We start from the raw sequence: 15000 nt of genomic DNA, 5'->3' as shown, positions 1-15000 counted from the left end.
AGAGAGAGAGAATATCAGCTTGAGGGGAACATTTATTAGTCGTACTTTCGTAATTTTTCTTCACCAATACCCGTGTAGTTACAACTTCTTGTCATCCTTGAAAGAAACGCTAGGAAAAAGAGAAATTGGAAAAGCCCCAAGAAGGCGATAGACGGAAAGATGATTCATCATTAATGTGTGGAATTATTTTCTATAGTTTTCTGTCGTCACTGTCATCAGACCCTCCTCATACGATCCGTTATGTATGTTTGTATGCTGGACCTGAAGCAGACTTCTATGCGTCTCCTTAGCAAAGCGCGTTAGCCCATCATCACTGGAACTTCTCATGTGTGAGGTCAGACCTTGCCACGACAGGTCAGTTTCTTAATTTATTTCTGACCTGGATGAAAAGCTTGTAATGATCGGTGTATCTAGGAGAGAGTTGAGAAACTATAAACTAAGTGATGGTAAAAGTGACCTGTATCAATTACGCGAAGAGCTGATGACAGCCTTGTCCTACCAAGGGGATGCTCAGTGACCTTGTACTGACGGCTCCTTCGTTTCTTGGCGGTCACCTATCCAGTTGTTGATCTGACCCAGTGTTGCCTATAACCTGATCGGAAGAACAGCACCGTTGCAAGCAAGGTACTGTCTTCGTCATTATAATGTGATTTTAATAAAAAAAAAAATAGTCGCAAGACTTCTGCTTAACAGTAAAGTCATCGTAGATAATTATTAATTTTTAATGTCATCCAGTGGTTATAGTTTCTCCTCGGCCGAAGTTTTAAAAAAGCTCTTGTCCAAAAGACAGAGGATAATCCTGTTTTGATTGGAACTGAATGCGTTTGACGTCCGTGTTAGGGTGGATTCGCATTTCCTTTGATGTGAGATTGTCCTAATCTGTGGTATTGGTTTTTCATTTTCAACCAATTTTAATGAACGTGTATTCCCTGTATGTTCATTTCCTGTCACCCATTGTTTTGATTAGTGAATGGATTTCAACGGGGAAATGCGAGGAATAGTATAGTATAGTGTACCAATGTGATTGAAATGAGTTCGGAATGGAATGATCACCTCTCACGTTTTATCATATTCAGAAAACAAAATATTTTGCTCTTAAGGTTACTATTAGAAACATTTTGCTTGTGGATCAAGCTAAATGGTTCAAGTACCAGAGTGTTTTATGATGATAGTGGACGCCTACCTCCAAATCCCAATTTTTTTTCTTAGAGAACAAGAGAGGCGTATTATTTATAAACAGTAGTGAAGGTATGTGGGCGTAGCATGTTTTATTTTGCGCTATATTACGTTTAAAAATGTTTTGTGTAATAATAAGTTATATGCATAAGTCACGTAATGTAAATAAATGCGGAAGTATTTTTTATAGCTTTCTTTGTCGAAGCGTTCTTGTAACGATCAGAAAAGCAGAGGTCTGATATTACATACACATAGCCCCTCAACTTAGCAGGTGGGATTGTCTCTGTGAATTATGATTTTACTGTTAGTAGTGGTATAGTGTGTAAGATTTTGCTCTACGTACATTATTTTTTTATATCCAATAAATGCAAAACAATTCCAACGGTTGTGACAAACATCTATGAAATTAATGATGCCACAAAGTATATCGCTTTTAAAATTACAACATTTATTAGTCGTCTTTGTGAAGTATTTTTATTTCAGGATTTTTATTTTGAGTTTTTTGATATCACAGATAAATGTGCGATGTTAGCGCGTGTTGAATGAAAGGGACAAATAATTAAAAAGTTTCAAGCTAACATTGTAGATGTGGTCTTGTTTCCCACAATGTGCATCACAGTCATGTCACCAGATTGTGCATCACAAAAGGCAAGAAGTTGAGTGGTAAACTAACCAATTACTGTTCTCCCAATGGGAAGGTTTGTGAAATAGTTTTCATGGTTTAGTTGACTGGTTACAAGATTGATCTAGTCATCTGTTGAGTGGAATGTTCATTATATCATCTGTTGCATTTTCAGGTCTGTACAACTGACGGCGGCGATCTCCTCCTGTCCGAACTAGAAGCGAGCGGAGGCGTCGGTAGCGGAGGAGGAGGTGTAATTGTCGATGTGGATGAGGTGAGGATGCCTGGCGACGATCGCGGCTCCCCTTCTTCCCTGACCGACCTCGACTCTGCCTTCGGAGCCTCGACAGCCTCGCCGGACTCCACCAGGAAGACTCACAGGTAGACAGACGCTCGTCCGCTTCAGTAGCTCTCACAATTTAGGGGGGATTCAATTCACTGCCCTCTAAGGCATCCACTGCAATCATCACCCACCACCTTCCTTGTTTGTTTTTTTCTAGAAAATAATGTTTTTGAATGAGTTATGACTAACTTTGACGTGGTTTTAAATAACATAGGGAAATGTCCAAACCCTGATTCACTGTTCATGAACCCAAGATTTTCTATGTGAGTTCGCCATTGCTTCAGTTTCCTGGTACCCGTTTAGTATGGAGGAGGAACCATTGCGTTTAAGCTTTTCTGCTGACATTATCAAGCTTTTTGAAGTCTCGATTTCGCCCATTCTGCGATTGTTTCATACGTAAAAACCAGTGAATGCGGGAATATTGGCCTCTCTTAAACCAAGCGGCAACACGCGGAACCAGTGCTTAGGAAAACATGCAGTTTTAAGTGTTTCAGAAAATCCGGAGGGAGGGAGACGAAGTTCCAAATTCTAGTAGTGGATGTTATGACGTGGTTGGTCACACAGGGTGATTCGAGAAGATAACGACTTGTTTAGGAGAGGTTCTCACGAAAAAGATAGTCAGGCATTACTTGGACTGCAGAATGCTTCACTTCTTGCTTGTCTAAGCCATCACGAGCTAAATTTTAGATTGTAGTGTGTTGAGAGAGAGAGAGAGAGAGAGAGAGAGAGAGAGAGAGAGAGAGAGAGAGAGAGAGAGGTGGGTGGGGGGGACTGACTATTAACAGTGCAATTATTTAATGATGTAACTGTAAAAGTACGTAAATTACAGCTCTGAAATCGAATAATTGTGGCTAAATTGACAGGTGATAAAAGCTTAATATGTTCTGAAGGCCAAGCATATTTCGCAAATATACACCAGTTGGTACTTACTATTTTGTGTAGGATGCAATGGAAGGTAATTATTGTTTTTAGTTGTGATGCAATCGTGTATAATTAATGTCTCTGCGTGATACATTATATTTTAGTTGAAGGTTATAATGCATAAGACATGAATATGCAGAGGTATTTTATGACAACAGTTCTGCGAGCAACCATAGTTTTTACCCGGGGACCCCCGCCCTGACATACATGCACATGAATGATTTCCCACCCCGCCTACGCCCATCCTAAACTCAATGCTAATGAGCACTGAAGTGCGCGTAAGCACATTTGCATTTTACTTGTAATTACTGATCGGTCGGTACTGTTGCTTTCAGAATTTTTAAAACCCAAAATGGAAATAAATAAAAATTATCTTATGGTGATCTCTGCTTCACTGGCATTCCCTTAACCCTCTCCCCACTACTTCTTTAACTGTACCTCCCTTCATATTCTTTAGACTCTGACTTTCCACCCTCCATAGCAAGTATTTCGTAGTGTAACTGCCAGGTTTTCCTCTTGTTACAACTTTCAAACCTTATTACGGTCAGTTTCCCTTGCAGCGCTGAATGACTTCATCGGTCCCAGCGCTTGGCCTGGCCTAAATTTTATATTCTATTGTATTCTATTCTCCTCACCACCACCGGCGTTCAGCCCCTCCTGTACCCCTCCCCCGGCTTTTCATAATGAAAGAAAGTGGTGTTTCTGCTTTTCCCTTTTCTCTTGACTCTGTCTCCGTCTCCTAATTACTATCTTGCCACTCTGGGACGCGTCGAATACATTCTTCCTGGCGGGGGGTGGAGTCCACTGGTGGAGATTTCAAGTCTTTTTCTTTATACTATTATGACAACAAGAAGACACTCTCTCTCTCTCTCTCTCTCTCTCTCATAAGAGGAAATGCCTTAAAACTCGACTTGAGGGTTAAAGAAAAGCTTTGCCTCTGAAGGTAACTTATTATAATTCCTAATAAGAGTTTAATGAACGTTCAGCCTCACGATATTGTAAGATAACTGAAGCTTTGCTGTCAGAATCTTTTAATTTGTTAAAAAATTTTATCCACGTACATAAAACGTGACGTATTGCGATTGAATATCCCGGTTTTGGGAAAGGAAATCTTTGGATGCGAAACAACAGAAAATCCAGGAAAATATAGGCAAAGGGAGACTGCCGAAGCCTAGTGGCAACCTGACGAGGCAGTGTTATGAGAACTTATTTCTGAAGCTCATCAGAACAGCGGGCAAAACATGGCTGGCAAAGAGATCTCAATGCCACCTGGCGGTAGATAAATGAAGTAGAAAAGAAGTGCCTCGTAAATAACAGAAATGTTTTGGGTAGGACTGTCATAACTAAGATGCGTTAAAGAACACTAACTTGAAACACTAACAGTAGAAGAATTGGGTTGGAGACGTAATAGGTAGAAATCGTGCATTGGCAATGCTGGGTTTCATCCTAACATGGGTTCATCATCGGAAATCACTAGAAATCAGAGATAATCGTAATAAAAGCATTTTGAAAATGAATATGATAACTTGATGATAATTGGGAATTGAAAGGAGAAATGTGAAGGTTTGAGTGAGCAACAAACAAAACTTGAGAGCAAAGGTTAACTATAGGAGGTCATCAATAAAGAAAGGGACAGCACGAGATGCAGAATATTATTCATATTTTTTTCCCTTATATCACTAGACATTTTTGTTTGTTATAAATTATATAACTAATGTTCGTTAAATCTAAATGTTATAAATTATGTAACTATTGTCAGTTAATTTTATATGTCATAAATGATTTAACTATTGTTAGTTAAATACAAATATGTTGCATTAATTGTTGCCTCAACATTCCAGTGGTTGTTCGAGTATGAGTGACCGAGATGAAGAAGTCTTTGCCTGTAATGGAGAAGCTGATGATATAGATTGTGACTCCGACACTGCTCACATGGGGTGAGGTGATACTTTTTTTCGTACATATTACAGTATTTGTTGAGTACAAATATACATACTCTGTGTAAGATTCCTGTTTATGTTTTACACATACTTGAGCAGACTGGAATGAATGATATGTACCAAAATTGCCATTTGCAGCAGTAAATATTTGATAAATGGGAGGTTTCTAGCGCAATCCTCCAATACTGTTGAGAAAAAAAACATTGAGATGTAGTAAACAAGTATGTGTGTACATACAAAGGTACTTCACTAAGTAAAATAGAAAGTATTGTGTAGGACTTATCATATATGGTAGATGCTAAGTAAGATGCTTGTCATAGACCCCACACATAAGATAGCAGTTTACAGTTGCACTCTAAAGCTAAGAGAAATTACTACTGATGAAAGAGGTAGAAATACCAATGTTCACTGTCGTCATGTAGCATAATTTACTTAAGCTGCATTCTAATAACTCTTAAGATATCCATTACATAAAGAGGAGTTTTGTTCAGGTAATCGATGAATCTATACTTTACGAATTATAAACTATAAGTTTCAGTAGCACTTCTAATATATCTCATTATTTTCAGAGTTTGCATGAACTGTTTACAAAAAATCTTTAACTAATGTCATATTGATTCCAGGTGCAGAGCTTTGTAAAGAAATTCTTGTAGATGATTACAGAAAAATACTTTGTACACAGTTTTTTTAAAGTGCGATCCACCTTGAATTGCATCTGAAATAGTCCTGTGGTTTTTTTTTTTTTTTTGTAGATATTGTTCTGAACATGAGGTTTATGTATAAGCTTGGTTAATTGAAGTGCAGATGTTCTTAAGGACTGGAGAACTTTAACTTAGGAAGTTTACGTTGTTCCTTTGTGTACTAATTCAATTCATTTGGTCCACAGTGATGAACTTGATGACTCCATGAGAGGTCCGCCTCACTCTCTCCCTCCAAGTAATTTTAGTCGTAGGAATTCATGGGTTCGCAGGTCATTAAGAGGATCGTCCAGGTACAGATATCATTTGAATGTACTTAATTTGCACCATTTCTTCCCATTTGTATTTTTTAGCACTAGCAGGTGGTGGCCAATTTGCACAGTTTTCTGTGGTGCACGTCAGTTGCAGCAGCATGGGCAATAAACAGCGCTGGTAATCGGTTTGCATGATGAACTTCTTGTGCTGAAACTGTTTGTTGCTGCTGCAGATTTGTATTTCTGTTGCATTGCTTCTATAATTTCACTAGCAAAACTGGTTACTTTATTATGGTCCACTCTAAAATTTCACAATTCTGCAGGGCATAACTTTTGCTCTTCAATTGGTATGTTAGCCTTATAGTGAAAACTGCATGCTTGTTCATCGTAGAGAATTATGTATATCATTGGGAATCATTTCAAGTTTTACTTAAATGCTTTACGAAATACCACTGACCAAATTTTTCTTTGAACAATAATATAGCAGGACTGCTTTTACTAAATTTGACGTAGTTTTTTTTTTTTTAAATACAGGTAACAGAGTTGTTAGTTTTCTATCGTGTGACATTTCAGCAATTGGTTAATAAGAAAGTAGTATAGTTTTCATTTTTTGTATTACCTCTCTGAAACTAACTTTACAAAATTTTCATAATTTTTTTTAGGTACAGTATGCAAAATATACACATACTCTTAAATGCTCAATGACCTCCATTTTTCTATATGATGTTTTGTCTTGGAAAAGGCATACATAATCTTGAATGCATATCTTGTGTTATAACAGTTTCAGTGAGTTGGTAAAGTGATTCTAGGTGTAGATTTTTACATTCTTTGTGATTTTTCTGAAGTCTGTTCTTGTGATCTTAAATGAAGTAATTTAAAGAGATGAAATAATTTCAATCTGTGTTTGGATATTGCACCATTTTTTCATGCTAACCTGCCGTGCTGACATTTGCTTCCGCTTTATCTTTTGTTGTTTTCCACTTTAATCATTATTTATGTTTGTGTGTGTATATGGAAGATTCAAGCAACCTCGGTAGAATCAGTTACTTATGTTTGAGGTTAAGCTTTTTCAAGTGATGCTTCAGATTATTGGGTGCATATTACCTTACAGGCTTTAATGAGATAGGTCTTGATGTTGTCATTTCTTTCATGGCAGTTTGTTTTGTCTTAGGTATAGCATGCTTTGAGTAACCTTTACATCAATACCCTCCTTGCCTTGATAGTTGCAAAATTGATGAATTCTCAAATCTAAATTGATTGTGTAGTATGTGGTAAAAGTCAGTCATAAATAGCTCATGCTTTCTTGCAAGTTTTACATTTTATGGGTTAAAAGGATATACTATAAAGACTGTTCTTAGGTAAATATAGACTGCTTTAATTTACGGTATGCTAAAACTTTTGTTTTTTAATGAATACCAGCGCATTATGACAGAGCTGAAATGCAAGGGAAAGGTGATTTGGCAGTCACGAAAGTGGGATTAATGTTCATGTATAATAATGAATCCGATATAATTATTGATAGTTTAAAAAAGTAATTTAATTTGATTAGTGAATGAAGTTTCATACAGTTAAGCCAAGTGAATTTGGAGCAAGAAAAAAAGAAGAAAAATTACCTTTTGTCTACTTAAAAATAGGTGAGATGCTGTAACATGTACCATAAAGTCAGTAAATGCAAGCTGACATTGGTGTTTATATTGTAGTTTAAGATATTAACATTAATTGAAATTAAAATACTGTTTTATGTAGTTTGACTACACGTTGTTATTTTTCCTTTACACTTCATTTTCTACACTTGAAGTTAAGTACATACATATACTACTATATATGTACTATATGTACTACTGTACAAGTCAAATCCCCCATAGAGAAGTAGTTTTTAATAGCAATACGATTTAGTTTTCGAGTGCCACATGAACATTACTTTCTCATGACTGTTGATTATGATGAAAAATAGTTATGGTTTTTTGAGTGAAATAATAATTTAAACTAAATATCTTTTGAACAGTGTAGTATGTCTTGCTAACACTATTTGTAAATTGGACTGTACTGCCAATCTTAAGGCAGTATTACTGTACATTCTTACGAACTATTGACTTGTCTTTTTCCTTGTACTATGATCTGTTGTTTGGTTTGATATTTTTGGATGTATTTCATAACAATAAAGATGCTGTAGTTCTTAGTTCTCCTGCCATGTTATCTAGTAGTTGCTCAATGTGGGTTAATGCAAGGCTTATAAGGGTGGCTTTTATTTTAATTTATTCTTCTTTCTTAGTCCACTGTTATAAAATAAGAAATACCAGTTTTATGGAAACACTAAATAGAGCTTAACTGAGTGTTTTACGAACTTCTGATAAAGTTCTTTTAAAAATGTTTAGGAATCTTTTTAAACTAAAAGAAAAAGTTGTCTTGTATAGAGGAATATGATTTAGTTTATGGTGTTTTGGTTCATTTGACTGGAATTAATCTTATCCTCTGCTCTTCATGCTGTTGAATGAATCATTATTCAGAATCTATGAGAGAATTAGAATAGTAAGCATGAAATCCACTTGTGAATTGCACCTTGCCAAGGAGGAAGCTACTTATCATGTAGTACTCTTTTCATTCAAGTAACTTACAAAGCTTCCTTCCTAGGCAATATAGATTTTTCTTTAAGTAGGAAAATCTTGCAGTAGGTGATCTGTCATGGTTTACAATGAAATTTTTTTCTCCCTCTTCCTTCAGTAGCACACAGGAGAAAATCGTGGCCCCTCGTCGCTGGGGTTCATTCCGACAGTAAGCACCCACATCTTTTTATCCATTTTGGTGATGGGATGTTTCTGTAATGTTGTGCTTTAGTTGTATGCATTTGTATTAGTTAGTTCTATTTAGAAACTTCTTGTAGAGGACCTTTTCATATTTTTGCTACTAGTTTCTTGTTTGATTTTAGGTGAATGATTCTAATGTAGTTCACAATTTTGCATTTTTTACGGAATGCATTTAAGGTATTGGTACCATGCATCTACCACCATTTACGCTTCACTTATATTAGTTAGTGTTTTAGTATTTTGTGTTTGTTTTGTTTTGAGAAAAATGAATGGAGCATTATTGGAGGATGTCTTTAGTTGGAGAAAGGAACTATATTGAGCCACGTTTTTTAGGAAGCCCAAATATTATTAGCTATTACCAGTACATTTTTTTATTTTAGAAATTGTCTTAACAAACATTTACAGTACTCTTATTTTCATTCATCAGAAGTGGTAATCATGATTTAAGAGCCTACAATAATAATGGTCGAATAAAATTACAGTAATGCTGCAAATATGCACTAAAAACTCTGCTTATGAAAGCTAATATTTTTTCAGTCATTGACTGTCACTTCAGCATGAACCTTGTGTGTATCTATTGCTCTGCAATATTTTAAGTTTTATTTTTTTCATGTTAGTGAACAATGGGAGGCTATATTTACCTGAAAGATAACCCAAATTATTATACTTATGTAATTTATTAAAGACAGTAAAGGGGATATGCCAGCGAGGTTAAAATTACTAATTGGTAAAAAAATCTTTGGAGCTCTTGTGTTAGTGTTTGTGTTTACATCAACTAAATATGATTTTACATTACGCTATTTATGAGAAATGGGAGCTTTGCTGGCAGTTAAAATTAATTTTGAAAAAGATAAGTTTTCTGTGCATAGGAATGAAAATACAAATTAAAATGTTGTAATAGTTTGCCAATTTTGCATAATTGTATTATTTGAACATAAGTTACTTAGTTTTTGGCACAACAGAATTTTATTTAATAGCTGAAGTATTTAATTTCATTTCTAGAAATATTACAAAAATACATATTTTTTGGTTTAAGTTTTAGCATTTGCTTTTTCTCCAGTTGCTGATCAAAACTGTTAATGACATATTAGCTTGAATACATGATGGAGAGACATCAGAAGGTCCTAGTATGTATTAGGCTTCTATAGAAAATTTCTTTAGTTTCATAGCCAAGGATAGAATCTTGCAGAAATTCTCTACAGTATACTTATTTTTTGTTTAAGTACCTAGTTTCATGGTACAGAATTAGTTAGTATATTTTAGTATTAGAAGGGGAAATGTATTTAGCAAAGTACGTTTTGTGTTATCTTGGCGATACAAAAGGCATCCACTGCTTTTTTTTTGTTTGCTGTTCAGTATTTTGAGTATTTGCATATAAATGTAATATCAAGTTAAAATATTTTGAAGGAATTGAGGTAAGTGTGAATTTTTGTTCTTTACTTTTATTGTGTGTTGTGAATTTATTCAATAATTGTAGGTGTTTTTATGAAAGTCTGGTTGCTGCAATTTTATTTGCAGTTATTGATATGAATACACCCAATGCTTTTAATGTGAGCTGGATTATTTTCTTCTTCAGTCTCCTGTAAATACACTGCATATGCTATTGGCTTCTGCTCGCTAAGTATCATGGTATTGTACAACCGAGTAGATATTTCAGCGATTAACAGAAATATATGATGATTGTTTACACTGAAATATGTTGTCTTATAATTTTTGTGTGCAAACAAAACAATATATTAAACTTAAGAAAGCTTAATGCACCAAGGAAAAGTAAGGATATGAGTTGCAAGAGTCAGATATTTTGGTTTGGGAAGTTTGTTTAGTGTATAGTTTGAATTTGTTTTTAAAACTTATAATAATAGGAGCTAAAGTACTTTCCTAACATAATTTTGTGTATATTCTTTGTGAATGCAGTATGTATAATATAAAGGAGAGAACCCTTATTATTATGTCATTGTTTCAATTAAAAAAAACAGGAAATTCCTTTACAGTAATGTTACTAAAAAATAGTTTGGCCAGACTATCAAGTCTTACCGTAATTTCTTTGGGCTAATCCTGAGGGGTGGAACCAAAAGGTTCGTTTATTTTAATTTGGCAAAGAGGGCTGTTGTGCTGGAGTGCTGTAAATGCTGTTATTCAAAGAAATTCTACTATTCTTTAAGTTTTGTTCAAGGAGTACTGTAAGCTGTATACCTTTCCAGTTGATGTTAATTGATGTTTTGTTGGCTTTGTGTGAGTGACAGAATTTCTGTGACAGTCAATATATTTCATTATTATGGGGACAGCTAAAAGTTGACAGTGTGCTTACCTTGGTTCAACAAATGCAGACAAGGGAATGGATTCTTTATCAATACATTATACTCTTATGAAATATTTTTCTCTTGGGATGAGGAGTACCTCATTGAGGCCCTCCCACTTTAATGGTACTACTATACATATTTAACAGAGTGCTGCTCTGTTGCATTAGTTTTTTTTTTTTATTCCCCTTTTCATCACAGTTGCACCCACAACATTCCACTAACAACTAGGTAAAATATGTAATTAACTGCATAGGCCAACAGAGGTAGTAGACACAGGATTCTTAGGGAGCACGCCATATTCCATTTTGTCCAGTTTGAGAATTGAAAGCTGGGCACTGTGAGCTGAGCCTGTTGTCAAAGTGCATGACACAGGAAATGTATAGAGGATGGTTTATATACGTATTTGCTGAATATACTACTGTACTGGTTATTGCTTACCCAGTTTTGAGCAATAATAGAAATATGAGGAGAATTAAAAATCATGCTTCTCAGGATAGACAATACTACTAGATGTATTTAAAAATAATTTAGGAGCTATTCATCATCAAAAATGACATACCATGGATTTTATAAGCTTATATTTTTAGTAACATAATCCAGTTCCACATTTGCATTACTGTAATATACTAAGTAGGTGTAATATACTAAGAGCAAATTTTTGAGTCATGACCACATTATTAATGCAATATTCATGATAGTGAATCATTTATGGTTATTTTTATGTTCCCTTATTTAGGAATACATATTTCTACATCTTCCCCTCACACTGTACTCTTAAACAGTTTCTGCTCCAGCCAGTTGTGAAATGCTGTGCTTTGTGCCTTACATATTGATTAGACTACTTGAGGCATGAAAAGGGTGGCTATTATCAGCATGGGTTGATTTATTACTGGAAGAAAAACATCAAACTGCAAGTGTTTCTTTTACCTTGTGTTTTTACAATTTTTGTTCTTTTTTTTAATTTTGTAGACCTTTAGCTTTTGCTTCCATTTTAATTAGAGTTTAAGGGGAGCTAAAAATAGGATAAAACAGCGGCAGAATTGATGCTGAATATTTTTTTTTTATTGTTGTAGATTGTGTATTGAATATGTCTTGTTAATCTCTAAAAAATATGATCCAGATGCAGTTGGTTCTTTGTAACTGATTAAAAATTTGCTCTATATGATATTACATTTATCAGCATACATTACCTTGTAGGCAGTAGAAGACCTGGTTTTGTATAATATACAAGGGATGCAGAAAGTGCAATGTTAAACTAGTCATTCTAAGAAAATCGTGTACTGTAATCTTTATCTTGATTCAGTGGCCAAAGTATTCCTCCTATAAGAGTAGTCAAAGCATCAACAGGAACAGTGACTCAAAATGTTAACCTCACATGTGGCAATCCTTGTGAGTTTATTTTAATTGAAGGGCAAAATTTGGAGCCAGAATTGTTCATCTTGGATGAAAAGCTAAGGTGATTGATAAAAATTATAGGACAGATTTCAACATTGCCTGGGGCTAAGGGGATATCATCAGTGATCTATGATGCTAGGTAGTGGACTTTGGTAGGGTCATTCTATCTATATGCTGCTAAGGACTTTGCAGGATAATGTATTTTCTGTGCATTTTCTGTTTTTTTAACTTTTTGAATTTCAATATTTTTGTCCTTGCTGAGCCTTTGTGGCTCTCATTTCCCCACTAAGTCTTTCAATTGCAGTGCTTATCATACTGATGTTTTGACTTATTCTAATCTTGTGTGCCCTCCATATTATGTTTTTATGGTGTGTTTAGTTTGTCTCCCTTTCAATATTTGGCCAGAATCTACCCTGGCAAACTAGTGCAGCCAGGGGAGTTTCTTCTCTTTAGCTCTGATGATTATTATATTGTCTGTAGGACAAGACAGTATTGTTGCTATTTTTGATATCACAATGGTATTTGGGGGATTTCATGTAAGGACTCAGCTAGCCAAGTTCCTTGCATATAATTTTATTCATCTTTTAGCTCCTTAACTGAATTGTATTGGATTGTGCCTTGTGAGAGGGTAGTTTAATGGACACCCCCTCTCATCCTGTGAGAGGTGTAGCATCAGTAAAAGATAAATATACAGGGTACCCAAAAGGACTGAGTCAAATAGTGGAACAACTGTCATAAATATGTACTCGGCTCCTTAATAGGGTTTTACCTTATGTCTGTATATTTGTAGCTGATTGTTGATATCTGATTTCTTCCCTGTCTTGTGTTCTTCAGGATTCTTTATTCTTATGTGCTCTTACCTTTTCAGTTAGCTCTCCAGTCTGCATATTTTCATATCAGTGCTTTTGACAATAATTCAGCCTCTCATTTCTTTTTTATTTTTGCTATCAATCATAACCTGCCTTTACTGTCATCAACGAAAACTGTTCTCACTTATCAAAAGCTTTGTTTAACTATTCTTGGAGACAGCACATTTTTCAAATTTCAAAATTAGTTTTTTATAACTTTCGGTTATATATTTTGCTGTCTTGAGTTCCTTTCTATGTTTCAGTGGCTGAAGATTTTTTTTCTTTGTTTTATCAGTTTAAAATTGTTCTTATATTTTGGTTACTCGCTGTTTTGTTTCAATGTAAGGCAAATAATGTAATTATTAAACCCTGCCTATACCTCTAATTCTAAGTCTCTCTAACTCTTCCATATCTAAAATTGCAGCCTTGCTATAATGTTTTTTAAGCACTATTGTGGCTACTGTTACTGTTTTGTGGAACCTAGTAAGTCCATACATTGAAATCTTCAGGCCACTACCTATGACTTTTACATAAGAGAAGATTAGCAGTCTGTAATTTGCTTAGGTTGTGGATTGATCTTCCCCTGTTTTGCTCTGTATTATGTAACCTACCATCTTTTCAAAAAGAAAGATGTTAGACTCAGAGATGGCTAGTTATTCTTAAGGAAAAATCAGTAGAAAACCCTAGGAAATAGTGTACAGAACTGAGTCAGAATCAAAACCATTATAGGTAAAGCCTTTAAAATAACACACACACACACACACACACACACATATATATATATATTTATATATATATATATACCTATGATATATATATATATATAATATATATAGATATAATATTATATATATATATATATATATATATATATATATATATACTACTATATATATATATATATATATATACTATAATATATATATACATACATATATATATATCTATATAATATATATATATAATATATATATATATATATATATATATATATATATATATATATATATATATGATATACATACATATGATATATATATATATATATATATATATAGTATAATATATATATATATATATATATATATATATATATATATATATATACACACGTATACATTTAACCTCCGTGAGAAGTAGGTATGGGTAGCTTGACAAGAGTAAGTACTAAACTGGGGGGCTGCGTAATAATTTTGCAGTTTTGCAAGTTGAATTTATTCAGTATTACATTTGAGGACAAAATTGATGGTCGTTTAATACTGTAGCAAAATTGAATTTTATGAGTAGTCATCATTTATGTCTGGGTTTCATGAATCTCATTAAATATGAGTACGTATATTTTGAAGACCAAGTAATATTATTTGTAATACGTAATTCCTTAACCAAAATGGTAACACATGCCAGTTACAATAGGAAAGAAAATGGGAGTCGACACAAATATGCATAAGTACTACTTTATTTTTGGAAAATGTAAAAATCTTCACCTGGTGCATCTGGATGACTATTTGAAAAGTGATTAGAATCTCCCTGATGAATTTGGTTAGTTTTGTCAATGAACGCGTTGTTGGAAGAAGATATTTTCCAGGTACAGAATTTTTGGATAAGTAAATTCCAAAGAACAATAGAGAGGTTAGGTATGGGACCAGTTGAATGAAACAACCTAAACAGAAACAAAGTTTTATTTTTTCAAGTACTTTAT

The 15000-nt window shown here is 34.2% G+C and overlaps 1 protein-coding gene across 6 annotated transcripts in view; it reads left to right on the top strand.

Annotated features, from left to right (window-relative positions):
* Positions 1-15000, top strand: part of LOC135207317 (rab11 family-interacting protein 3-like) — a 413008-nt gene that overhangs the window by 285768 nt on the left and 112240 nt on the right. For 2 of the 6 annotated variants that reach the window (XM_064239006.1, XM_064239003.1), the window contains exons 4-7: positions 1974-2179; positions 4904-4999; positions 5889-5993; positions 8676-8726. In XM_064239006.1, the coding sequence (XP_064095076.1) occupies positions 1974-2179; positions 4904-4999; positions 5889-5993; positions 8676-8726 (458 nt within the window). The remainder of the gene's footprint in view (positions 1-1973; positions 2180-4903; positions 5000-5888; positions 5994-8675; positions 8727-15000) is intronic. The other 4 variants (XM_064239005.1, XM_064239008.1, XM_064239007.1 and 1 more) reach the window with 4 other exon arrangements.

The sequence above is a fragment of the Macrobrachium nipponense genome, chromosome 32 (genome assembly GCF_015104395.2).
Source record: "Macrobrachium nipponense isolate FS-2020 chromosome 32, ASM1510439v2, whole genome shotgun sequence".
NCBI lineage: Eukaryota > Metazoa > Arthropoda > Malacostraca > Decapoda > Palaemonidae > Macrobrachium > Macrobrachium nipponense.
Note: the sequence above shows the minus strand (reverse complement) of the source record. Positions and strands in the feature narration are given on the sequence as shown.